The sequence below is a fragment of the Anabrus simplex genome, chromosome 8, assembly GCF_040414725.1.
Source record: "Anabrus simplex isolate iqAnaSimp1 chromosome 8, ASM4041472v1, whole genome shotgun sequence".
NCBI classification, from domain to species: Eukaryota; Metazoa; Arthropoda; class Insecta; order Orthoptera; family Tettigoniidae; genus Anabrus; species Anabrus simplex.
This window is the reverse complement of record NC_090272.1, coordinates 43342008-43366080: the sequence shown is the minus strand read 5'-3', so window position 1 is coordinate 43366080 and position 24073 is coordinate 43342008. Positions and strand designations below refer to the sequence as shown.

Here is a 24073-nt window from a genome sequence, read left to right as displayed (position 1 = left end):
TGTACTTGAATTACATCATAGCTCCTGAGAGTCTCAGGTGTGTTAGCTCAATTGCCACTGAGATAAAGCTTGTGAAGAAAGCAATGATCAATCAACTGTTCAAGGACTATATGGCTGATAGTTTTGCTACCAAAATTTACAACATATAGATGTGATTCTACACAAAAATTTAAGGTAAGTCTTCCTGCCTAACAATTCATTAACAACTAGCTTCACCATTGGCCATCAGATTGCTACTCAAACGTATAATGTTCCAGATATATAAAGAAAGACAGGAACATCAAAAGAAGCACATAAAAAGAGAAAGACAATGACAGGTCAGTGTGAGAAGAGGGAGAAACAGAAAGGAAACACAAAAGAACAAGAATAATCTCCATACCTTCATACACTGTTCTCTTCAAATGGATAGGCTCTCTTCTCATCAGTAACAGTTCTATATCCATTATTTCTCAACCCCTGACAAGTTTGTTTATGCTTCCCTGTCTCACCAGGAAGGCAGGTTTCGACACTCACTTTATCCTTTTTTTTTCTTCCCTTTTCCTATTTTATTCCATCTTTCATCTTATCCTTTTACAGACTATAAATCTCATGTTAGATCCATACTGAGGGTTGAGCTTCTTACAAAATTGTATAAAATTATGTCAATATCCTCCTAGTCAATACAATAATATTTTACATCTGATTAAGATGAGACTTTACACAGACATGGAAATGTTTCGACCCGGCATTGGGTCATCCTCAGTAAGACATATATAATGAATTAAAAAACATACGACACACAAAATGAAATGTTAGTTAAACAGTTTTTCTTAAAAAGCATGACAAAAATTAAAAACTGTGAGATGGTGATCGTTTAAACAATCTTGTGCTGGAGGTCTTTCTGTTGTCCCTTGGTGTGGTTCAAACTAGTATCTGTAAACTGTTGGCTTGGTTGTTATGTTCAGATATGGACTGATATACATAAGCATTATCGAAGTTAAACCTTCTGATTTTCAGTATTATTTGGCCCGCTTGCATCACCCATGTTCTCTGATGGAGTCCAGTTCATAAAATACAGATAAAAGAAATGTACTATTCTATTATAAAATGTTCTCTGATGAAGTCCAGCTCGAGAGCTGCTTTTTAAGAAAAAACTTTTTAACTAACATTTCATTTTGTGCATTTTGTGTGTCGTATGTTTTTTAATTAAATATATATGTCTTACCGAGGATGACCCAATGCCAGGTTGAAACATGTATATGCCTGTGTAAAGTCTCGTCTCAATTAGACGTAAAACATTATAGTATTGACCAGGAGGATATTGACATAATTTTGTAACTTTTTGTAAGAAGTTTTCTCTTATCCTACACTTTGCCCATCAAAACTGAAGATCTATCAAGAAGGCTCCTCAATGAGTGTTGAAGGTCACTTTGCTGATGAAGCTGCGAAGCAGAAACAAGCTCTTTGGGACCTGAGAAGAACTGAGATTGATGATGAGGAGAAGCAGTCTACTTGAAGATGACAGTGTAGGAAATTTGTAAAGCCTCCGTAGCTCAGACACCAGCGTGTCGGCCTCTCACCGCTGGGTTCCGTGGTTCAAACTCCGGTCACTCCATGTGAGATTTGTGCTGGACAAAGCGGAGGCAGGACAGCTTTTTGTCCGGGTACTCTGGTTTTCCCTGTCATATTTCATTCCAGCAACACTCTCCACTATCATTTCATTTCATCTGTCAGTCATTAATCATTGCCCCAGAGGAGTGTGACAGGCCTCGGCAGCCGGCACAATTCTGATCCTCGCCGCAAGATGGGGGCTTCATTCATTCCATTCCTGACCTGGTCAATGACTGGAAAACTGGTTGTAGGTTTTTATTTCATTTTCAGTGTAGGAAATCTATTTATTTGACTTTAGCAGTGGTGAAGTTAGGGCTCGTGGCCCTCTCTTGCACTTAACCATGTAAAATACAGATATTGGTAATACATACATCAAAGAAATGTACTATTCTATTGTAAAATCAAAGATAAGCTAAAAATTAAAGATTTGGAGAAAATATAGTGAAGAAAGAAAGCAAAGTTCAACAAATAAAATAGAATAAAATAAAAGAAGAGAAATCCAGGGCATTAAGGTAAGAAGAAAAGAGACAAAGTCATAATGAAAAAGTAAGATATAAACTGAAAAATATAAGCAATGCATAAAGAGAACACAATATGTAGGGGCATGATTATTTCGCATTCATTTTTGTTGGATTTTGCAAAAAGAAAATAATTTTTTGCGTTATTTAGTGAAATAGGGCTGACCCCGTCACTTTAATTTCGCGTTAGTCATTTCCTAAAATTAATCATATAAAGTTTAAATCGTGAGATTTGTGAATTATTCATGTGAAAGATTAAAGAGAAACAATATTGATAATCATTTGTTATTCCTTATATAATCTTGATGAGGCTATAATATAGCCTTAATCAAGATTACATAACAAATTACCCTTTCACCCTACATGGCTATAGCTTTCACCCTATATGGCCATACTTTTAAGAGATTTTATACAATATTAATACGAAGAAATACTTCTATCGAAATGAAAAATCTTATTCTGTCTTCTGTTTCCCTTCACACACGTGATATTGGAATACAGTTTCAAGATCATTATTTTCCACGAATTTTGCTGAATTTTTGCACTTATTGCAAAATAAGTAAATTTAGCTTTAAATAGGCCTTTTCCCTGTAATTCACTGTAATTAGCAAAAACAAAATGACTAATTTCTTAATTAGAACCATATGATTTGTTAAGATATCTCAAAATCGCTTCAAAATATTTCTTGTCGCGTTTATCGTTAATGTGAAAAAATCATGCCTCTAACAATATGTAATACCGGGCGAGTTGGCCGTGCGCGTAGAGGCACGCGGCTGTGAGCTTGCATCCGGGAGATAGTAGGTTCGAATCCCACTATCGGCAGCCCTGAAAATGGTTTTCCGTGGTTTCCCATTTTCACACCAGGCAAATGCTGGGGCTGTACCTTAATTAAGGCCACGGCCGCTTCCTTCCAACTCCTAGGCCTTTCCTATCCCATCGTCGCCATAAGACCTATCTGTGTCGGTGCAACGTAAAACCCCTAGCAAAAAAAAAAAAAAAACAATATGTAATAAAGTAAATGGAAATATAAGTATGACCATTAAAAATGATCAATGTACATGAGTTAAAAGCTAAATATTATGTACATTTACACTACAATAATAATAATTAATAAACTAATATTAATTAAAAGAAACAAGTGTTCTTCAGATGTACCGTACAGTAAAATGGCAATAGTAGTAGCCTACCTACCACAATCACACAACCTATCATATGTCACCAATCACACGAAACAATCAGCGGTATTCAACAGGTAATCTCTAGATGCAATCTAAAATTTTGATATTGAGTTGATATTGAGTTACATTTCCTGACAGCAGCTGGAAGTGAATTCCAAAGTCATGACCCAGCCACAACGAAGGATTTATTATACACTAGCTGATGTACCCGTGCTTCGCTACGGGATTCTCAGAAAGACTGACTTTGTGGTTTTCCTAACTGAAGTCAACATAGGTCATTACAAAAACGTCAGTAGGAATGTAGCGATTAAAAGCAATGTTATCACATAAAAAACTCGATCAAATGAAAACTACACATTTTCTCACTTTTAACGAACAGTACTACTGTGCCAATCTAACAGTCCAAAGTTCCAGAGCTGGAATGACCAGGCCACAGACAGCCGTGAACACTTCTCTGCCATTATTCCGTTAAATATGCACACTTCTCATTCCAATCAGTGCCTCAGAGTAGGGACTGAATAGCTCGAATAGTGTGTTATGTACCAGTAGTATCGGAAAATTTATGAAACAGACGAATGGCATGCTAAAGAAGAAAGTCTCCTAACTCCCCAGGTACTTCCTGCCAGTATTTAGGCAGATTGTTGCCCTTGTACAACTGGGCGATTTGGCCGTGTGGTTAGGGGCGCGCAGCTGTGAGCTTGCGTCTGGGAGATAGTGGATTCGAACCCCACTATCTTCAGCCTTGAAGATGTTATTCCGTGGATTCCCATTTTCACACCAGGCAAATGCTGGGGCTGTACCTTAATTAAGGCCAAGGCAGCTTCCTATCCCATTGTCACCATAAGACCTAACTGTGTTGGTGCGACGTAAGGCAAATGTTTAAAAAGTACTTGGTACGCAGCAGTAATCCTATCTATCGGAAAAGAAATGGCGTATGGCTTTTAATGCTGCGAGTGTCCGAGGATATGTTCGGCTCGCCAGGTGCAGGTCTTTTGACCTGACCCCCATAGGTGACCCGCGCGTCCTGATGAGGATGAAATGATGATGAAGACGACACATACACCCAGCCCCTGTGCCAGAGAAATTAACCAATGATGGTTAAAATTCCCAACCCTGCCTGGAATCAAACCCAGGACCCCTGTGGCCAAAGGCCAGCACGCTAACCATTTAGCCATGGAGCCGGACAATATCTATCGGAGATGAGTGGCAACAGAAGACAAAGTACATCACAACAAAAAGTGGTCAATGTAAAGTTATTGTTGATCAATTTTATGAGCTTTCTACACTGTAGTTCTTCACATTTAGTTTTCTTTAGACTCTATGATATTAGGGTGTCTTATAAAATTATTTATAGCATAGACTGTAGTTCCTTATTCTCTGACTTTACATACCGATTTTCATTAAATCCTGTTTACCCATTTTCTCGTGACTCGGCGCTGATAAGGATTTAGTAACAAAAATCCAAATTCATGAATATCTCTGATCATAGCCAGTATGGTAACAATGTATAAGACATAAATAATCGGAAATATAATACTACATAACTTATGTAGTATTTATCGATACAACCACTAATAACATAATTATTTGGGAATTAAATTTTAGGGCTACCCCTAAACTACCATTTCATTCAGCGTGAATAAAATTATTTATGGCCTAGATTATAGCGACTTATTCCCCGACTTTGCATATCGATTTTCGTTAAGATACGACCATTAATCTCTATATATATATCAAGTAATTTGTCCTGACTGACTGACTGATTCATCATCGCTGAGCCAAAACTACTTGACATAAAGAAATGAAATTTTGAGGATACATTCATAATAAGATGTAGGTGTTCGCTAAGAGAGGATTTTTGGATATTCCGTCTCTAAGGGGGTGAAAAAGGGGGTGAAATTTTAAAATGAGTGTATCTATATCTCAACACTTTAAAGGTTTACAGATGTAAAAATTGGTATTTAGAATCTCCTTTAAAAATAAGGAAACACGTATTTTTTTGTTTTCGGAAAATTCCAATGGGAGGGGTGAAAAAGGGTGAAATATTGGTTGAACGCCTTTAATGAGGATACCGGTACTTATATCTCAGAAACTGAACATATTACAGACCTGAAAATTGGTACTTTTGATCTCTTTTAAAAATAAAGAAACACGTATTTTTTTATTTTTGGAAAATCCAATTAATGGGAGGGTGAACTGGGGGGGTGAATTTTAGAATTAGTGTATCTATATCTCAAAACTTTGAAAGTTTACAGATGTAAAAATTGGTATTTAGAATCTTCATTGAAAATAAAGAAACACGTATTTTTTTTGTTTTCCGAAAATCGCAATAGGCAGGGTGAAAAGGGGTGCAAAATTGTTTGAGTGAATTTAATGAGGATACTTATATCTCAGAAAATGAAGATATTACAGACCTAAAAATTGGTGTCTGGGAGCTCCTTTAAAAATAAAGAAATGTGTATCTTTTTGTTTTCGGAAAATCCAATTAATGGGGGTGAAAAGGGGGGTGAATTTTTAAAATGAGTGTATCTATATCTAAAACTTAGATGTAAAAATGGGTCTTTAGCATATCCTTTAAAAATAAGGAAACACGTATTATTTTGTTTTCAGAAAATCCCAATAGGAAGGGTGGAAAAGGGTGAAAAAGGGGTTGAATGCCTTAAATGAGGCTACTTATATTTCAGAACATGAAGATATTACAGACCTGAAAATTGCCGTTTGAGATCTCCTTTAAAAATAAAGAAACACGTATTTTTTGGTTTTTGGAATATCCAATTAAAAGAGGGTGAATTTTTAAAATGAGTATATCTATATATCAAAACTTCTAAAGTTTATAGATGTAATAATTTGTACTTAGAATCTCCTTTAAAAATAAAGAAACATGTATTTTTTATTTTTGGAAATGCCACTTGGGTGGAGGGGGTAGTTAATAATGACTGAAAATGGTGTTGAATTCTTTTAATTAGGCTACTGATATCTCAAAAATGAAGATGTTACAGACGTGAAATGTGATATTTGGAATCTGCTTTAAAAGTAAAGAAACACGTATTCTCGGAAAATCCAATGGGGGGGGGGGGGTTAAAGAATAGAAAAATTAATTGACTTATTTGTATGAGAATACATAAGCTAATAAAAAATTAAAATTAAAATTAAAATTAAAAAATTAATGGGGGTGAAAAGGGGGGTGAATTTTTAAAATGAGTGTATCTATATCTCAAAACTTTTAAAGTTTATAGATGTAAAAATTGGTCTTTAGCATATCCTTTAAAAATAAGGAAACACGTATTATTTTGTTTTCGGAAAATCCCAATAGGAAGGGTGGAAAAGGGTGAAAAAGGGGTTGAATGCCTTAAATGAGGCTACTTATATTTCAGAACATGAAGATATTACAGACCTGAAAATTGCCGTTTGAGATCTCCTTTAAAAATAAAGAAACATGTATTTTTTGGTTTTTGGAATATCCAATTAATAGGGGGTGAAAAGGGGGTGAATTTTTAAAATGAGTATATCCATATATCAAAACTTCTAAAGTTTATAGATGTAATAATTTGTACTTAGAATCTCCTTTAAAAATAAAGAAACATGTACTTTTTGTTTTCGGAAATGCCACTTGGTTGGAGGGGGTAGTTAATAATGACTGAAAATGGTGTTGAATTCTTTTAATTAGGCTACTGATATCTCAAAAATGAAGATGTTACAGACGTGAAATGTGATATTTGGAATCTGCTTTAAAAGTAAAGAAACACGTATTCTCGGAAAATCCAATGGGGGGGGGGGGGTTAAAGAATAGAAAAATTAATTGACTTATTTGTATGAGAATACATAAGCTAATAAAAACTAAAATTGTTACAGACGTGAAAATTGGTATTTGGATCTCCTTTTAAAACAAAGGAAAACGCGTTTTGGGGGGGAAACCATCTTGGGGGTGTGTGGGGGGGGGGGAGTGAAAATTAATTGAATTCCTTTCGTGAGGACACATAAATCTAAAACTGAAGAAGTTAGAGTCGTGATATTTGGTATTTAGAAGACCCTTTACTATTAAAGAAACAAGTATTTTTTGCCGGAAAATTCACTTAGGGGGGAGGGGGAGGAGTTTGAAAGGAAGTGAAAAAAGCGAATTATTTTTATGGGTATACTTATATCTCAAAACTGAAGGTATTAGACGTGACCACATTGGTGTTTGGAATCTCCTTTAAACATAAAGAAGCACGCCATCTTTTCATTCTTTTTTTTGGGGGGGGGGGGGGGTAAATAAACTTAACGGCGGTGGGGTGTAAAAGGAGGGGAGACCAATTGATTTTACTGTTCGCAATGTACTTACAAGGAGCCTCCGTTGCTCAGGAAGCAGCGCGCCGGCCTCTCACAGCTGGGTTACGTGGTTTAAATCCCGGTCACTCCATGTGACATTCGTGCTGGACAAAAAGGAGGCGGGACAGGTTTTTCTCCGGATACTCCGGTTTTCCCTGTCATCATTCACTCCAGCAACACTGTCCAATATCAGTTCATTTCATTTGTCATTTATTAATCATTGCCCCAGAGAAGTGCGACAGGCTTCGGCAGCCGGAACAATTCCTATTGTCGCCGCTAGACGAGGGCTTTATTCATTCCATTCCTGACCCTGTCGAATGACTGGAAACAGGCTGTAGATTTTCGATGTACTTATTCTGATCATAAACCGATCATTTCTAACCTTTCCTGGGTTCATTTTCAAGAACCATCTTTTCCTTCGGAGAATGTTCTTAGATTACAGTAGATTCTGCTGGCATATAAATAAAAATTTAAACTAATTTGAAATAAACGATAGGAAAGAAATTGACCGTCCGTTCACCTCTATAATAAGGTCAATAATGCACGGACGTATGTCATTCGTATCGCCATAAATCCCGCACATTTGCCTACACGCGACGATGGTGCTGGTCACATTGTCAACAATGACAATGGCAGCGGATGTAAGTTACCGCCAAGTAGCGGTCTTGCATCTTGCTGTGGGGTCCAGAACATCTATAATAATAATAATAAAGTTGTGGACCGTCGTCAAATGTGCGGACCGCGCTGGAAACGGGTCCTGGACTGCTAATGACTAAGAATGCAGTCGGCCGCGGGTTCAGTACCGCCAAGGCATCCAAGACGACACCACGCCGGATCTCCTGAAGGATTTGATCCATATTTAAAATGCTTATAGGAAAAGATGGCAAAGATTTAGGGACCCAACTGACCGGGTAGAATATCTGGACCTAGCCCGGGAAGTACGAAACCGATTACTGGAAAGAAAGATTGAAAAATGGGAGGAAACTTGCTGTAAACTATTAGAAAACGAGTCAGATCTCGAATTTTGGTGGATTCTCGCAGAAAACGAGTCAGATCGCGAATTTCGGCATTCAACAATAAGCATTCAATTACAAATTTCAGTATAATACCATAGCGAAGCACGGGTATATTGCTAGTAACAAATATTTAAGCATTAAATTTTAGGCCTTCCCCTAAACAACAATTTCACTCAGTGTGAGTAAAATTATTTATAGCCTATGTTATAGCGACTTATTTCCGACTTTGTATACCTATTTTCATTAAGATATGATCACTAATAACATAAACATTTGAGAATTAAATTTTAGGCCTTCCCCTAAACTACCATTTCAGTCAGCGTGAATAAAATTATTTATAACCTAGATTGTAGCGACTTATTCCCCAACTTTGTATACCGATTTTCATTAAATTCTCTTCAGTCATTTTCTTGTGATGCGTGTACACACATACAGACAGACAGAGAAACAGACAGAAATTACAGAAAGGTAAAAAGTGCATTTCCTTGTTACTATGAGCACGACTGATACAGAAATACCATCCTTTTGAAATTCTGAGCAATGTACAGACAAAACTCTTACTTTATATATATAGATTGAAGAGTGGTTGATAGGAATAGCAAGGGAAGTGCTAGACCTTGTGTTGCAATTAAGGAATGAGAAGAATAAATGGCATTTTTAAGAAATGTATTTGGGTAGATTTTCCTTGTGAGTTCAATAAATCAACGTAAGTATGTGGAACTTCTGTTGCCTCTCAGGTTTCAGCCAGGAAAGAACTGTGTAGCTAAAGGTTATGTGAGCATCGTAACTCAAGTTAAAAACAATTAAGAAATTATGAAGATCATCCTCATCCTTTTGTGTTCTCTTTCCATTTCTCCCTCTTCCCGTACTGTCAGGACATTGTGTGTTTTCTACTACATCATTTGTTCAATTTGATCTCCCTATATGACTTGACTGGCACCTGTTTGTTTCTTTCTATCACATAGCATAAGGTGTCTCACAGACAGTAGCACACTGGGTTTTACTCACAGTAAAACATAACAAAATGAATTCAAGAATGAAGGAAAAGAAATTGGTTATTACATACCAAGGATGACATCCTCATTGAGTTGCCGAGCCACCAGAGGAACACTGGGGTACAGCCGGAGGGCCTCCTTGATACAGCAGTCGAGGTACCTCATGTCATGTAGATCCTTCATGGTGAAGGGCCTGTCTGTATTGTAGAAGATGTCATCCAATTCCTGGACCACCTTTCTCTGTAACAAAGACACAGCTGAAAACAACAGACATCCTCTTCCTCGTCTGACAGCGAAAACTGTAAATGTTGATCAATCAATGGTTTGCTGTATTTTCCAGCTGAACCCCAAGCCTTATTACAAACATCTTTCTTCATCATGATTCCCTAAAATGTAATTTTACTCCTACTTCCTAAGTGTCAAATGAATGTCATTATCCTAGAGCTTTATAAAATAAGATTAATTTTATAACTGAAGCTTTCACAGTCTGAAGTTGTATTCAAGTTTTTTTTTTGTTTTTTTGGGCTACACCATGTGGAAGAAACTATACAAAATATGGAAAAAGGCATTGACATTCTGATTGATCTATGTAAATCTTCATTAGGACAATTGACGAACGAAATAGTACTGTTCATGAAAATGAGCTCTCTGTACTGTGGGCTATACTTGATCTCTAATAAGTGAAGCATTTACTGGTAACCATGCTGTTGTAAGGATCTCTGTTGCATCTCTATTGAAATTAGAAAGATGTTTTCGTATTTCTATTGCTTCTCTTACAATCCTAGAACCATAATGTTTCACTCAAGCTAGTGCTTTGGTATCTTCAAACTGATGTTGTAGTCGGGTGATAACTTATCTAGTTGATTAAATCAAATACATCTGACATGTTTCTTGATGCATATAGATACTGATCTCCAAGTTTGTCCAATGTAAACCTCATCACAAGTGCGTAGAATCTTGTAGATGCCAAGATGTTGTAGTTTAGGTATGCAATCTTCAAGGAACACGACAGATGCATTTGACTTCACCAATCAGATAAGTCGGCATTAGCAGATCATCAATGATAGGCATGAAGAACCGATGCGTGTTTATACAATACATGCCAAATAAAAGACATGCTCGGTTTGGCATTTAAAAAATTTGAAGTGTGTGACAGTAGGACCTCATATGTTTTGCATGTGGAACTTTATAGTGGGAAAGATTTCCTATCCAATGGAAATGATCCATGGCTTTGCTAGAAAGAGCCAACTTATCAGAAAAAGGGTAACATTTATTCACTGATAACTAATATACAAAAATCCTCTTGGCTAACAAACTACTTGAAAGGGATACGTACCTCACAGGAACAGTGAATAAATCTTCAAGGGACTCTCTCAGATTGTTTTAGGTACAAAACTTGAACCTAGGCAAACCGTTTACTTCAGGCAAGGTGAAGTTCTACTGGTTGCTTATAAAGAGAAGAAAACATGGAAACCAGTTTATTGTCTCACAGCTGGGTGTCACGCTGAGGATAATGTTGTAAGGAGTCGAAAGGGAAATGAAGGGTTGAAACCACTACTGATTCATAAGTATAATATCTTTATGGGAGGTGTAGATAATAAAGATAAGTGCATTTACCATGCCACTTGCTCCAGACCGACCAGAAGGTACTGGAAGCAAATTTTTTCAAATCTTCTAGATATGGCATTATTTGACGCATATATCCTGTACGTAAAGAACACCGATAAGCCGTTAGCAAGACGAGACTTCATGGTCAGTATAATTAGGGGATTGCTAAATGAACAGTTCCAAATTCCAGTTGTGAGGCCAACAGGTCATGCAGGAGGCCCCTCTCATGGTCTCGAAAAATTGCCACAGAATAACAATCGCTTGTGCGTTGTGTGCTTGCAAGAAAAGAAGAAGAAGTCTACATTCTGGTGTCCTGGATGTAATGGTGGTATTCACCAGGGGTGTTATCATAAACTAGTGCACTTCTGGAGGCCTGACAATCGTGGGGTAAAAAGAAAGACCCACCCAAGTGACTCTGAGTGAAATGTACAAGTGGCAGCATACAATTGTTGTATATTTTTACCAGCTAAGAACAGTATTATAAACTATATACCGGTACACAACTATTCACTATGAACTGGTGCTCCTTTTGTATATGTCATTTTTTTAAATTTACCTAAATTTAAACATATTATATATAGCAAAACTTTTGCAAAAATAAATAATACAAACAAATACAATATACATATTTTTGGTCTTGCACATTTTGGATGATAAATAACAGCTTTAGTATCATCATCATCTTATTCCTAGTCATTTTGATGATAAAAGAGTGTGCTGTTTATGCATGTATATTATGTCAACGATTTTTTACACAATTTATACTAAGAGTCTGCATCACGAGTAAAATATCGCTGCCACTACAGGATAAATGACCGCCACTTTGAGGGTTAAATTTGATCCGCTCACATAATATTGGAAAGAAACAAACATGTGCCAAATGAAGGGATAGATAGATAGGAACAAGAAGGAACACAAGATAGGACAAGCATAATGGCTGGTGAGGTAGGAAGAGGGAACAGCAGAAAGAAGTGACAAGGACAAACATAGAAACACAAAATGGCAGGGACAATCCCCACATATTCATACACTGCCGTCTACAAACAAATAGGCTCTCTGCTCATCAAACCCTGTTTTTCTACATCCATCTCTTTTCAAGATATGATGAGCTCATTTCTGCTTCCCAGCTTATGTCTTCCTTTTCTTAATCCTGTCTCTCCATATTGTTCAGATTTTATGTAGAATGTGGTTTTATTTACTACTAGCATTTGCACCTGTTCTTCACAGAAGAATTTGCAGTGGATTACATATTACTTCAAGAAATATACACAAAGTAACATGGCTCTATTCACACGTTTAATACAACATGTTAAAATGGTACCGTATTTTCGTACGAAAGTTCATGGCAGTAATGTGAAATATGATGAAGCTGAACAAAGTCTAGAGACAATGATGATTTCCAAATTTATTGTATGGTACAGTTCCTGATCTGAAGTTGTGCAAAATTCTCTGTGGTTCTCGGTTGCATATTGTATCTCCAACCACTGTTGATAATCTTAACCATAATGGTTAAAATTATTGTTTGATCCATATTGACTAGTTTGAATTTAGTACAGAAATATTTAAAATAGTTATATTTGAATCAGCCTTGTCAATACACCTATTAATGAAAGAAAATTATTTATTCAACCAAACATGTTTCAGGAATTTAACCATTCCCTTCATCAGTGGTCCAACAGCTCTGCACTCTGACCCGCCAACTGAGCAGAGGAGGGGTGGCCACGGCTCTACGCCTCTGCATTCGGGAGACGGGACAGGGCTGGACCTCATGGCTGTCCCTAACCGTCGGCTGTCCTGAGAATGGTTTTCCGTGGTTTTCCAATCTCCTGCACTAAGGTGAATGCCAGGACAGTTCCTAGTATAGGCCACGGCCGCAACCCCCTCACTTTCTCTGAGCATCTCCTTCACCGTAACAAATCTCCCCGCCTGAGAGACAGTCACCGCCTAAGAGGCCCACCTCCCCCTTCAGGGGAGGAATGAAAACATTTCAATAATAGTAGTAGAGAGGGCGTCACATGTGCCTGTAATCGCGGCATGTTGTCGTTACACGAAAAGACACTGTTAGTGAAGCTTTATTTTGATGTCAACAAAACTCCATGTCTTGCCAATCATGCGTTTCATTTATCACCTTTCTATCTCTGATATTCTGTGAAGTGTTGCTTTGTCAAATTTAATGGACTTTTGGATCACCCCTGTACATACATAGACTATTATGCCTTTCAGTGCTCAGTCTGCAAGCATTTGCGAATTTACTAACAACCATCTCAATCCTCTATTTGTAACTAATTCTGTGGCTTTGTTTAGTTTTATACCTCTTATCTTTAAATCGTTAGAAACTGAATCTAACCATCTTGCCCTCCCTCTACTTCTTCTTTTTTTTTTTTTTTTTTTTGCTACTTGCTTTACGTCGCACCGACACAGATAGATCTTATGGCAACGATGGGATAGGTAAGGCCTAGGAATTGGAAGGAAGCGGCCGTGGCCTTAATTAAGGTACAGCCCTGGCATTTGCCTGGTGTGAAAATGGGAAACCACGGAAAACCATCATCAGGGCTGCCGACAGTGGGGCTCGAACCCACTATCTCCTGATTACTGGATACTGGCCGCACTTAAGCGACTGCAGCTATCGAGTTCCGTCCTCTATTTCTCTTACCCTCCATAATAGAATCTATATCATTTAGGTAACCTATCCTCCTCCATTTGCCTCGCATAATTCCACCACCGAAGCTGGTATATGTGTACAGCTTCACCCATCGAGTTCATTCCCAACGTATCCTTTATTTCCTCATTCCGAGAACCTTCCTGCCATTGTTCACACTTGTTTGTACCAGCGATCATACTCGCTACTTTCACGTCTGTTACTTTTAACTTATAAATAAGACATCCTGAGTTCACCCAGCTTTCACACCCGTAAAGCAAAGTTGGTCCAGAAACAGAACGATGTAAAGACAGCATTCAAGAGGGCATGAGCCTGAATGGATCTGTGGAGGAGATAGTACAAGACAGACCCATATGGAAGAAGAAAATCTAAATCACCTTGTGGGACTAGTTATGCTGAAGAAGATGTTAGCAGCAGAGTATAACGACAGAAAGGACACTTTCTTCTCATCTACTTAAAGTTTAAGATTTCAACATTTTCAAGTATTCAACCAAACTCCTTTCATTTACATTATTCAATAAGAGCCAGAGCACCAGAAATGCCTTTGCTTAATGATCAAGTTGGTAAAGATCTAACCAGACTTGTGAAGAAACAGTACCTTGTTGGAGAAGCCATGCAGGATCTCAATACACTTCTTATGTCTCTGATACAAGGATGTCAACCGGAAAATCCAGTCGGGTTGCAGTCACAATTTCGCTTGCCGCGTCTGCACGATGAAACCCATTCTGTAAGATAAACCCATAATGATTTAAAATTTAGCCACATGAATGAACTGAACTGCCAGCTCTCATTTCAAACACATAATTTTGTCAGGGATGAGAAATGAAGTAGTTAATACCTCCCACTTAATGATGGATGCCAGTTTTGCTCTAAGCCGAAGACTTTTCTTATACAGTCATAGGACAGCTGCGATTGTTACCAAACTACACAGAAAGTGTAACACTTTCATCTTCTTTAGAGTATATTAAAAATGAAGTTGCTTTCTCTAAAACCTTCACTAAAGACATAAGATGCCATTAAAGAATTACAAATATTAAACATTTATGATGAAGTATGCAACAATGAAATTAAAATAGCTGAGTCTTGCTTGTTTATTGCAGATGTTCTCAATTAGAAATGAAGATATAATAAAAATAAACTGGTGGCAAACTATCCAAACACCAAGAAGGGGTTGTGGTAAATTAACGAACGTTGGTAGGCGTGTTTATAAATCTGAAAGACAACGTTCGTTCAAATTTCCTGCAAATTGCATTAGGAGTGGCCCCTTGATATTGCACATCAGGTTTGCTTTAAATACGGGCTGTACTGTGTGAGAGCGTTAGTTACCTGTGGATTGGACGGAGTGACTGTGAGTGGGTCAAGAATGCCTTTAAAACAACAAAATCAACAGCTCACTGTGGTTGAATGAGGTCGTATAATCAAATAAGTAGAGACAATATGCGACACTTCCAGATTTAGCCTTGTTAAAATGGGAGACAATTCGCAAGTGGCGCTCCTAGTGGCCTGACCTGAAAAGTCGTGCTAAATTCAAATATCAATGGAAATGTATATACGGAAATGGATAAATAAATTACGTCTAGAAAGAAAGTGTTACTGAGATATTAACTTCAAAGTTGCTAAAACAATTCTGGATAAATGAATGAAGAATTATTTAAAAGGTTATTATTTAAAGTCTGAAATTAGACATATAATCAAGATGTGAAATGAACTGCTGTGAAAGGGCTTGATCTTTCATTTATGCATTACTTTTTTAGCCTTAGAATTCCTGCCTGAACGTTCACGGCTAGATTTTTCTTTTTTCTCATTTTAAAGCATTGTATCATCATATTAAAACACTTGTCAACAAATATATTGGCACATTCTTTACACACATGATTCAATTAATTTACATTTAAGAGCTGGACAATTTTCCTTTTAACTTGAAGCCTACTAACAGAAAGACAATCTATAAATTTAGCCTCAAAAACAATCAAACTTTCCCTGTAAGCAATACTTGCCATTATGCCATTACATTAGGGTAAAGCAAATTTGCAACATCATATTGTTTCAACAAAATATGTACTGTACATTCCTTAAATCACCCATATTTTCTTCAGTGCTTGACAACGCATTACGGCATTCCAAATGGGGTAACTTGGAACACAACCAGCCACACTGATGTGCATATGTATTTTCCTGAATTTAATCAAACCCACAGATCACACCTACAACACCACATCGGTATTGAAGGTTAACTGCTGCACTATACAATAAAATATGCATATTATATTTTAAGCCAGTTAAAATATGGGTCGAGCAGGTCAGAAGATCATGAAGTACTATAAAAATCTCTTTGTCACTGGAAGAATATATATGCATATGAATATATATATATGAATATATATATCATGAAGTACTATAAAAATCTCTTTGTCACTGGAAGAATATATATGCAAACATAATATCACTTACATTTTCTTGTCACGAGGGATATGGAAGAAAGACCGCGCATTCTTCTCTACTTCATAGTTACTGAAGCCAAACACAGCACAAACCTTTCCCCTCATGTTGAGAGGAGATATCAAGGAATGACACATGCTACTATTTAATTATGTCAACTCACTGAAAACGCATAAATAACACCAAAAACTTCACACACAAATACACGTGCTCTTATGACAGAATCAGTAGTTCTCAGGTCAATCCGCTAGAGAGAGCTCTAATAGCTGTCCCTTGATATCTCGCTGAGTGTCGCGTATTGTCTCTACTGTATTTGGTATAATAGGGCTATGTGAAGGTGGATTTTCCTTCTGCGCTATTGCAGAACAACTTGGCAGGAATGTCTCCACTGCATGCATCCTGGCAGCAGTGGTCACGAGAAGGTACGCTCGCAAGAAGACCAGGCTCCGGACGTCCCCATGGCTTTACCAAGAGGGAGGACCGTCATGTTGGGTGTATGGCCGTGGAACAGCGGGGTGCGTTGCAGGAGCAATTCAAGTGGCAGTTGGCACCACAGTGATGCAACGAACTGTTCTAAATCGGTTACTTGAAGGACAGCTCCGAGCCGAACGCCCTACGGCGTGCATTCCACTTACCCAAAACTACCGCCATCTGCGATTTCAGTAGCGTCAAGCGAGAGCTCATTGGAGGATGAAGTGGAGGTCTGTTGAGTTTTTCGATGAAAACCGGTTCTGCCTTCGTGCCAATGATGGCCGTGTGTAGGTTAGAAGGAAGCCAGGTGACCGTCTGCCTTCCACCTGTCTGCAATGTCGACACACTGGACCTACACTGGGAGTTCTGGTCTGGCGAGCAATTTCCTATGATAGCAGGAGCACTCTCCTGGTTATCCCATGCAATCTGACTGCAGATGTGTACGTCCGTCTGGTGATTCGACCTGTTGTGCTGCCATTCATGAACGGCATTCCCAGAGGTGTTTTCCAACAGGATAATGCATGCTCTGATGCCACTGTTGTAACTCAACGTGCTCTACAGAGTATCAACACGTTGCGTTGGCCTGCTCAATCCCCTGATCTGTCCCCAATCCATCATGTCTGGGACCTCATTGGACGACAACTCCAGCGGCATCCACAACCAGCATTAACCGTACATGTATTGGCTGACCAAGTGCAACAGGCTTGGAACTCCATCCCACAAGCTGACATCCGGCACCTGTATGACACATTGCATGCCTGCATTCACCAATCAGGTGATTACACTGATTATTAATGGACCAGCATAGCACATTTGCGATGGCTTTTCTCGTGCAGATATTGACCTGTAGTCTTGTATCTTTAATCAATTAAATATTATGTCGACAAATATATTGCCAAAATTTCTGTATTCTACATTTCTTATTTCATGGTGTTTGGATATTTTTTTCTGACAGTGTAATTAAAGTGGAGAAGTTGAAAGATAATATAGAGGGGAACAGGCTGAGATGGTCTGGACATACCAAAAGGATGAGCAATGAAATGAGGACAAAGTTGAGTTTGGAACTGCAGCTGGACAGGAAGAGAGGAAGAACTAGAACAAGGAAAAATTTAGTGAAGAACAGCCTTAGAATATGCAGCATGGACTAAACTACAGTAGTGAATGAGGTGTGCTGTTAGGACCGCTAAAAGTGGAGAATAACCATATTTGGAATGAACTGGACAAGGAGAAATGACAATGTTGATAATTTTGTGTGGTTATTGCTAGCGTGGTGCAGCCCTTGTAAGGTAGACTCTCTGACAAGTTTGGACAGCATCTGCTGAGTATAGCAAAGTGCATGTGGAGAATAGTGTTGAAAGAGTTGCAGAGAAGTTGGGAACACTCAGTCCCCAAGCCAAAGGAATTAACCATTAAGATTTAAATCCCCAACCTGGTCAGGAATTGAACCCAGCGCCCTCTCATTGGAAGGCTAGTAAATCTGACCATTCAGCCGAGGAGCTGGACTTTATGGTGATGATCTTAATAACTATAAGTTTTAAATGAATATGTTGAACTTACTCGTACACGGCCCTGACATACTCAGAGTCGCTGTTCCTCTGCGCATTCACCTGACGACCCATTGCTGACTCTGAAACAGAAGCACATACACCAGGGTCAGTTTGCTGCTGACAATGAGATCATTTTGATAAAACATGAATTTGTTGTGCAGTTGATGATCATATCGGGGGACAGACCACTCTTGAGATCAAGGTGCAATGAGGGATTATTTTACCTGTAATCAGAAAGGATGAAAGAATCTGCTAGAAAAGGAAGGACTGTAAAAGGATAAAAACGAAGTCCAGATCCATAGCTGAGGGATCAGTGTCTTAGACTTCAGTCCTTGGGGTTCCAGGTTTGATTCCTGGCTGGGTCAAGGAATTTTAATTGTAAATTTCCTTGTCTCAGTGACTGGGTATTTGTGCTATCCCCAGCAGACCACACACAGCACTATCCTACACCACACTGATATGCAGTTTCGTACACATGAAGTATGCCACCTTCTTTCATCAGAAGGTTTACTTTACAAGGAGACCAGGCTAGAAATATTTACATTTTATAATGTTTTAAAGTGTTCTAAGTGTTTCAACAGAATGAAGACATTGAAGTATGTCTCAGAATTAAAATACTCTGTAATAAGGTCACTAAACTCAAATGAAAAGCTGAAAGTTCTTATTACAGTAACAGGTTAGCTTCTAGTAAAAATCCATGGAAATTAGTTAACGAGATACTTCAAACAACAAATAGCAACAATAGAGATATTCAACTAAAAATTAATAATAATATAATCACCAACCCCTGTGATATTTCAACAACATTAAATAAATATTTTACTAGTATTGGTCAAGATCTAGCTGTTAATTTGCCTACAACTAATACCACTAATCCATACAGTTATCACACATCTCCAGGAAATTCTTTATTCTTGTACCCAACTGACAATGAAGAAGTAGCAAGTATGATAAAAGAACTAAAAAATTCCAGTAGTTGCGATTGTTATGGTTTAAGCAACACAATTCTCAAACAGTTATCAACCGAAATAGTTCCATACATCACTGCATTTATTAACAAATCGTTAACTGAAGGTACAGTTCCTACATTGTTAAAAATTGCCAAAGTTATACCCATCCATAAAGGCTTAGATAAATTAGACATAAACAACTACAGACCAATCTCTATCGTGCCCATTTTAGCCAAAATATTAGAAAAAATCATTAAAATAAGATTATTGAAATTCCTTCTTAAGAATAATTACTTTTATAAATATCAATATGGCTTTATTCCAAATTCCAGCACATACAATGCTGTTGAGGATATTATCATTAAACTGCAGGAAGCTCTTGATTCACAAAAATTAGCTTCTGGATTATTTATAGACTTAAGAAAAGCCTTTGACACAGTTGATCACGAGATCATAATCAGAAAACTGGAAGACGCAGGAATAAAAGGTGTAGCGTTGAACTGGTTTAAGGATTATCTCAGTGATCGATCACAATTCGTCTCATATAAAAATGCTAAAAGTTTATGTCTTCCTATATCAATTGGAATTCCTCAGGGATCAGTACGGGGTCCAATTTTATTTCTAATATTTGTGAATGATATAGGCTCCCTAAAATTACAAGGACAATTATCTCTTTTTGCAGATGATACAAATATTTTCTATGTTGGTACCTCTGCTAAAGAACTTGAGGTAAAAATGCAGTATGACATTAGATTACTACAAACTTGGCTTTCAAACAATAGACTATCCATTAATCTTAGCAAGACCAACTACATGATTTTTCACAAGCCCACATGTGCAACTCCTCTTGATATTACATTAACATTCTTCGATCATCCTTTACCAAGAGTATAATTTACTAAATTTCTAGGTTTAAAAAATAGATGAAATGCTTGACTGGAAGGAGCAAGTTAAAACTATATGCAAAAAAAATAACTCCAGCAATTGGAGTGCTTCACAGACTAAGATATAAATTCAACCATAAGTTTTTAAAATCTATTTATCGGGCTCTCATTGAAAGTCACCTGACTTATATGATTAATGTTTGGGGATGTTGCAATAAGGAACTCTTTGAGAAAGTTGCCATTTTATAAAAAAGAGCACTAAAAATACTTTTTAATTTACCACCTTAACACCTACAGATTATTTGTTTAAGAAATGCAGACTTCTACCACTCCACATTTTACGTGATAGAGCTTCAGCTATAATGGTATATAAAATTAAGCATAAATTGGTTCATACAAACACTATTTGTATAATAATATTATAAATTCTGACATACACTCATATAACACTCAAGGAGCAAAGAGAGTCCATACCAAATTTGTAAAAACTAGTAAGTATGGTTGTAACTCCTTATGGCACTACTCTGCGAAGGTGTACAATGCTCTTCCAAAACATATACAACAGGCAACAACAATTTCAAAATTTAAACAAAAAATAAATAATCAATGGACAAAAGAAAATGAGCATTAAATCTTTCAACCAAGTAATGTACAGTGGTATTATATACTGTATTTATATTTGTGAGACTGTAACGTATTTAGAAATAAGCTATTATTGTATTGTCAATATTTTGTAACTCTGCCAATATTTAATCTTGTATTGCGCCATAAGAGCCTCGACTCAGGTGCCCTTTCTTGAGTAAATAAATAAAAAAATACAAAATAAAAAAAGTTATATCATTGAATTGACCCAGACAGGTGCGCCTAATTCAGGTAATTATTGGATGGGGAGCATGATTAACGCCGGCCCCCGAGGCATAGAAGTAGCGTGCCTGCCTCTCGTCCGGAGGCCCCAGGTTCGATTCCCGGCCAGGTCAGGGACTTTTTCTCTCGACCTGAGGGCTAGTTCGAGATCCACTCAGCCTACGTGAGTAGAATTGAGGAGCTATCTGACGGTGTGTCGCCGGCCCCGGTCTCGAAGCCCAGATTAAAGACTGAGAGGATATGTCGTGCTGACCACATGACCCCCGCAATCTGCAGGCCTTCAGGCTGAGCAGCGGTCACTGGGCAGGCCAAGGCCCTTTCAAGGGCATTAAGTGCTGTGGGGTTTGGTTTTTTTTGGCATGATTTATATGAACACAGGCATGTGAAATGAGGAACAACATTAATATAAACATTCCTATTATTAACAATATCGACAAGTAAACAGAAAAATAGAACTTGATTAATAAATACAGTAATTATTTTGAGGGAATATTTTATGTATGAAGCTATCAAATAAAATCACAAGTAAAAAAGTCAGAACTTGCTTCATAAATATTTTTTAAAATAAATACCGTACTGGATGCATTTCATGATATGAAATGTGGAAAGCTCTACTGCCTGAACAGTCTCCACTGGGAAATGTAGTTCTCTGAAGGAATGCCTGCTTTCTAATTTCATTTCTTGATATAAAACCATCTACCACCTTCCTCTAGATTTAACGGCTTAGCAGCCTTCAAAGACAACCAATCTCCACATTTTAAGGGGACATGTAGGAGGGGAACGTTTGGGGGAAGAGGGTGCAAAATGTCACTCTGTCCCCTAAGATGTTTTTTTGGGGGGTCAGAAAACAGCTTTCCCCAAAATCCCCCTCCCACCACACTCCAAAGTCGGCGCTGCTGGTAAAATGTTGATAGTAAACACACAGGAACAGAAAGTACCAGATAAACAAATGAAACTCTTTTTTACATGAAATGTCCTTTGTTACTAGTGATACATGCATACGCAAAACTCCAGGGATACTTCAGCTTATCTGGACCCACAAGGCCCCTGTTCAGCATAGCAGATGAGGCCGCCTGGGAGAAGTGCTGGTCCTCTTCTCCAGTTGTATCCCCAACCCAAAGTCTCACGCTCCAGGACGCTGCTCTCGAGGTTTTAGAGGTGGGATCCTTCGCCAAGTCTGAGGGGAAACTCAACCCTGGAGGGTAAACGGATTAAGAAAGGAAGAAAAAAGTTGATACTTGCAGAATTCACTGAGACGAATCAAATGGCATGCAACCACAACAGAGTATCAAGCCCACAGCGGTTTACTACATCAAGATGGCAGCCTCAGGGGTTCTTAACTTGGGAGGGTGAGTTGGCGACCTCCCTGCTCTTAGCTGAGTCCAGGCTTTGCTTCTACTTACTTGTGCCAGGCTCCTCATCTTCATCTATCCTATCCTACCTCCTTTGGTGAACTCTTGTTCTTTTCCGACCCCGACAGTGTTAGAGCATTCGAGGCCTACGGAGTCTTTCATTTTCACGCACTATATGGTCCTTGCCCTTCTCCGGCTGATATCTTAATTTTTTGAAATTAACATCTGATTAGTGTTAATAGAGGATGGTTGTACTTCCTCTTAAAATAATAATCACCACTACTATCACCTGAAGGAAGGAAGGAAGATGGCAGCACAGTTGCATCTGCATTGCAAGAGACTATCCTCATTTTTTCTATATTGAAAGTCTGTTAAAAGGAGAACAATAAATCAAAGTTTTATTGTTCTCCTTTAACAGTTGCATCTCCCGGTGAAGCAGTACCGAGGTGAGACTTGCTACCAGGTACACTGGTTCTTCCTCCGTACTGTGAGATATTAAACATTGTCCTTGAAAGTGTTATTTCGATTGTAAAACTTCCATGTTTTTGTAGCGTACACTGATCCAGTTTGGTTCGGAAACTACATAAAAACTTATGAACTGTTTATGACAATGGAAAAACTCGGCCAGCGCTTGCAGAGTGGGGTCTTGGCCCACACTTGGCCACGGCTCTACACCCCTGTATTCGGGAGACGGAGAGGGACTGGTCCCCACTGTCGGCTGTCCTGACATTGGTTTTCTGTGGTTTTTGATGTTCTTGCACAAAGTGAATGCCGGGACAGTTCCTAGAGGCTGGTTGGATCCTCCAATAGTACCACCAAAGGCTATGCAGTTATAGGGAAACCGCAAAAACCAATAGCAGAGCCCAAATGAGGCATAATAGGCAAGATGAGGAGTGAGGTAGTTTGCCGTTCCTTTCCTCATTGGACCAGAAGGTGCTACTGCAGCACGACTGACCCTATGATCAACACTCGGACACTATTTGCGCTCTGATGTCATTACTCAGCACCACCCACACCCCAGCAGCTTCCATATTGTCACAGCCATGGATGAAACTGGGACTTCAGTGGAAGCTACACTTTGCTCTGGCCTGTACCAAGGGATGGATACAAAAGTTCTGCATCCGTCAAGAAATGGCAACAGGCAGAATAACAGAAGTACCAGTAATAAATAATATGCATAATTCTGTTGAAATGAAGGTTTAACAATTTTAATTGCTTAATACGCTATTTTACAACTGCAATTCCGTAAAAGATTGAAATTTAAAATAAACACACAGAACAATTTAGTTTGATGAAGAGCACTCAACAATGGCATTTTATTTGAATAAATAATAATTTGACTCCTTCTTCTGATTTTTCTTAATCCGTTTAAGATCCGCAGTTGTTTTTTCCCTCGGACTCAGTGAGGGATCCCACCTCTACCGCCTGAAGGGCAGTGTTCTGGAGTGTGATACTTTGTGAAGGGCATACAACTGGAAGGGAGGACCAGTGACTCACCCACGCGGGCCCCATCTGCTGTGCTGAACAGGGGTTTTGTGGTGGGGATGGGAAGATTGGAAGGGATAAACAAGGAAAAGGGAAGGAAGCGCGGCCGTGGCTTTAAGTTAGGTACCGTCCCAGTATTTGCCTTTCGGAGAAGTGGGAAACCACGAAAGACAACATCGAGGATGGCTGAGGTGGGAATCGAATGCCCT

At 38.3% G+C, this 24073-nt stretch overlaps 1 protein-coding gene across 3 annotated transcripts in view; it reads right to left on the bottom strand.

Moving 5' to 3' along the window:
• The window catches only part of LOC137501852 (cytochrome P450 4c3-like), a 70099-nt gene that overhangs the window by 9686 nt on the left and 36340 nt on the right, over positions 1-24073 (bottom strand). For all 3 annotated transcript variants that reach the window (XM_068228959.1, XM_068228960.1, XM_068228958.1), the window contains exons 2-4: positions 18340-18409; positions 14471-14597; positions 9677-9845 (exon numbers count right to left, since the gene is read on the bottom strand). In XM_068228959.1, the coding sequence (XP_068085060.1) occupies positions 9677-9788 (112 nt within the window). In that variant the 5' untranslated portion in view covers positions 9789-9845; positions 14471-14597; positions 18340-18409. The remainder of the gene's footprint in view (positions 1-9676; positions 9846-14470; positions 14598-18339; positions 18410-24073) is intronic.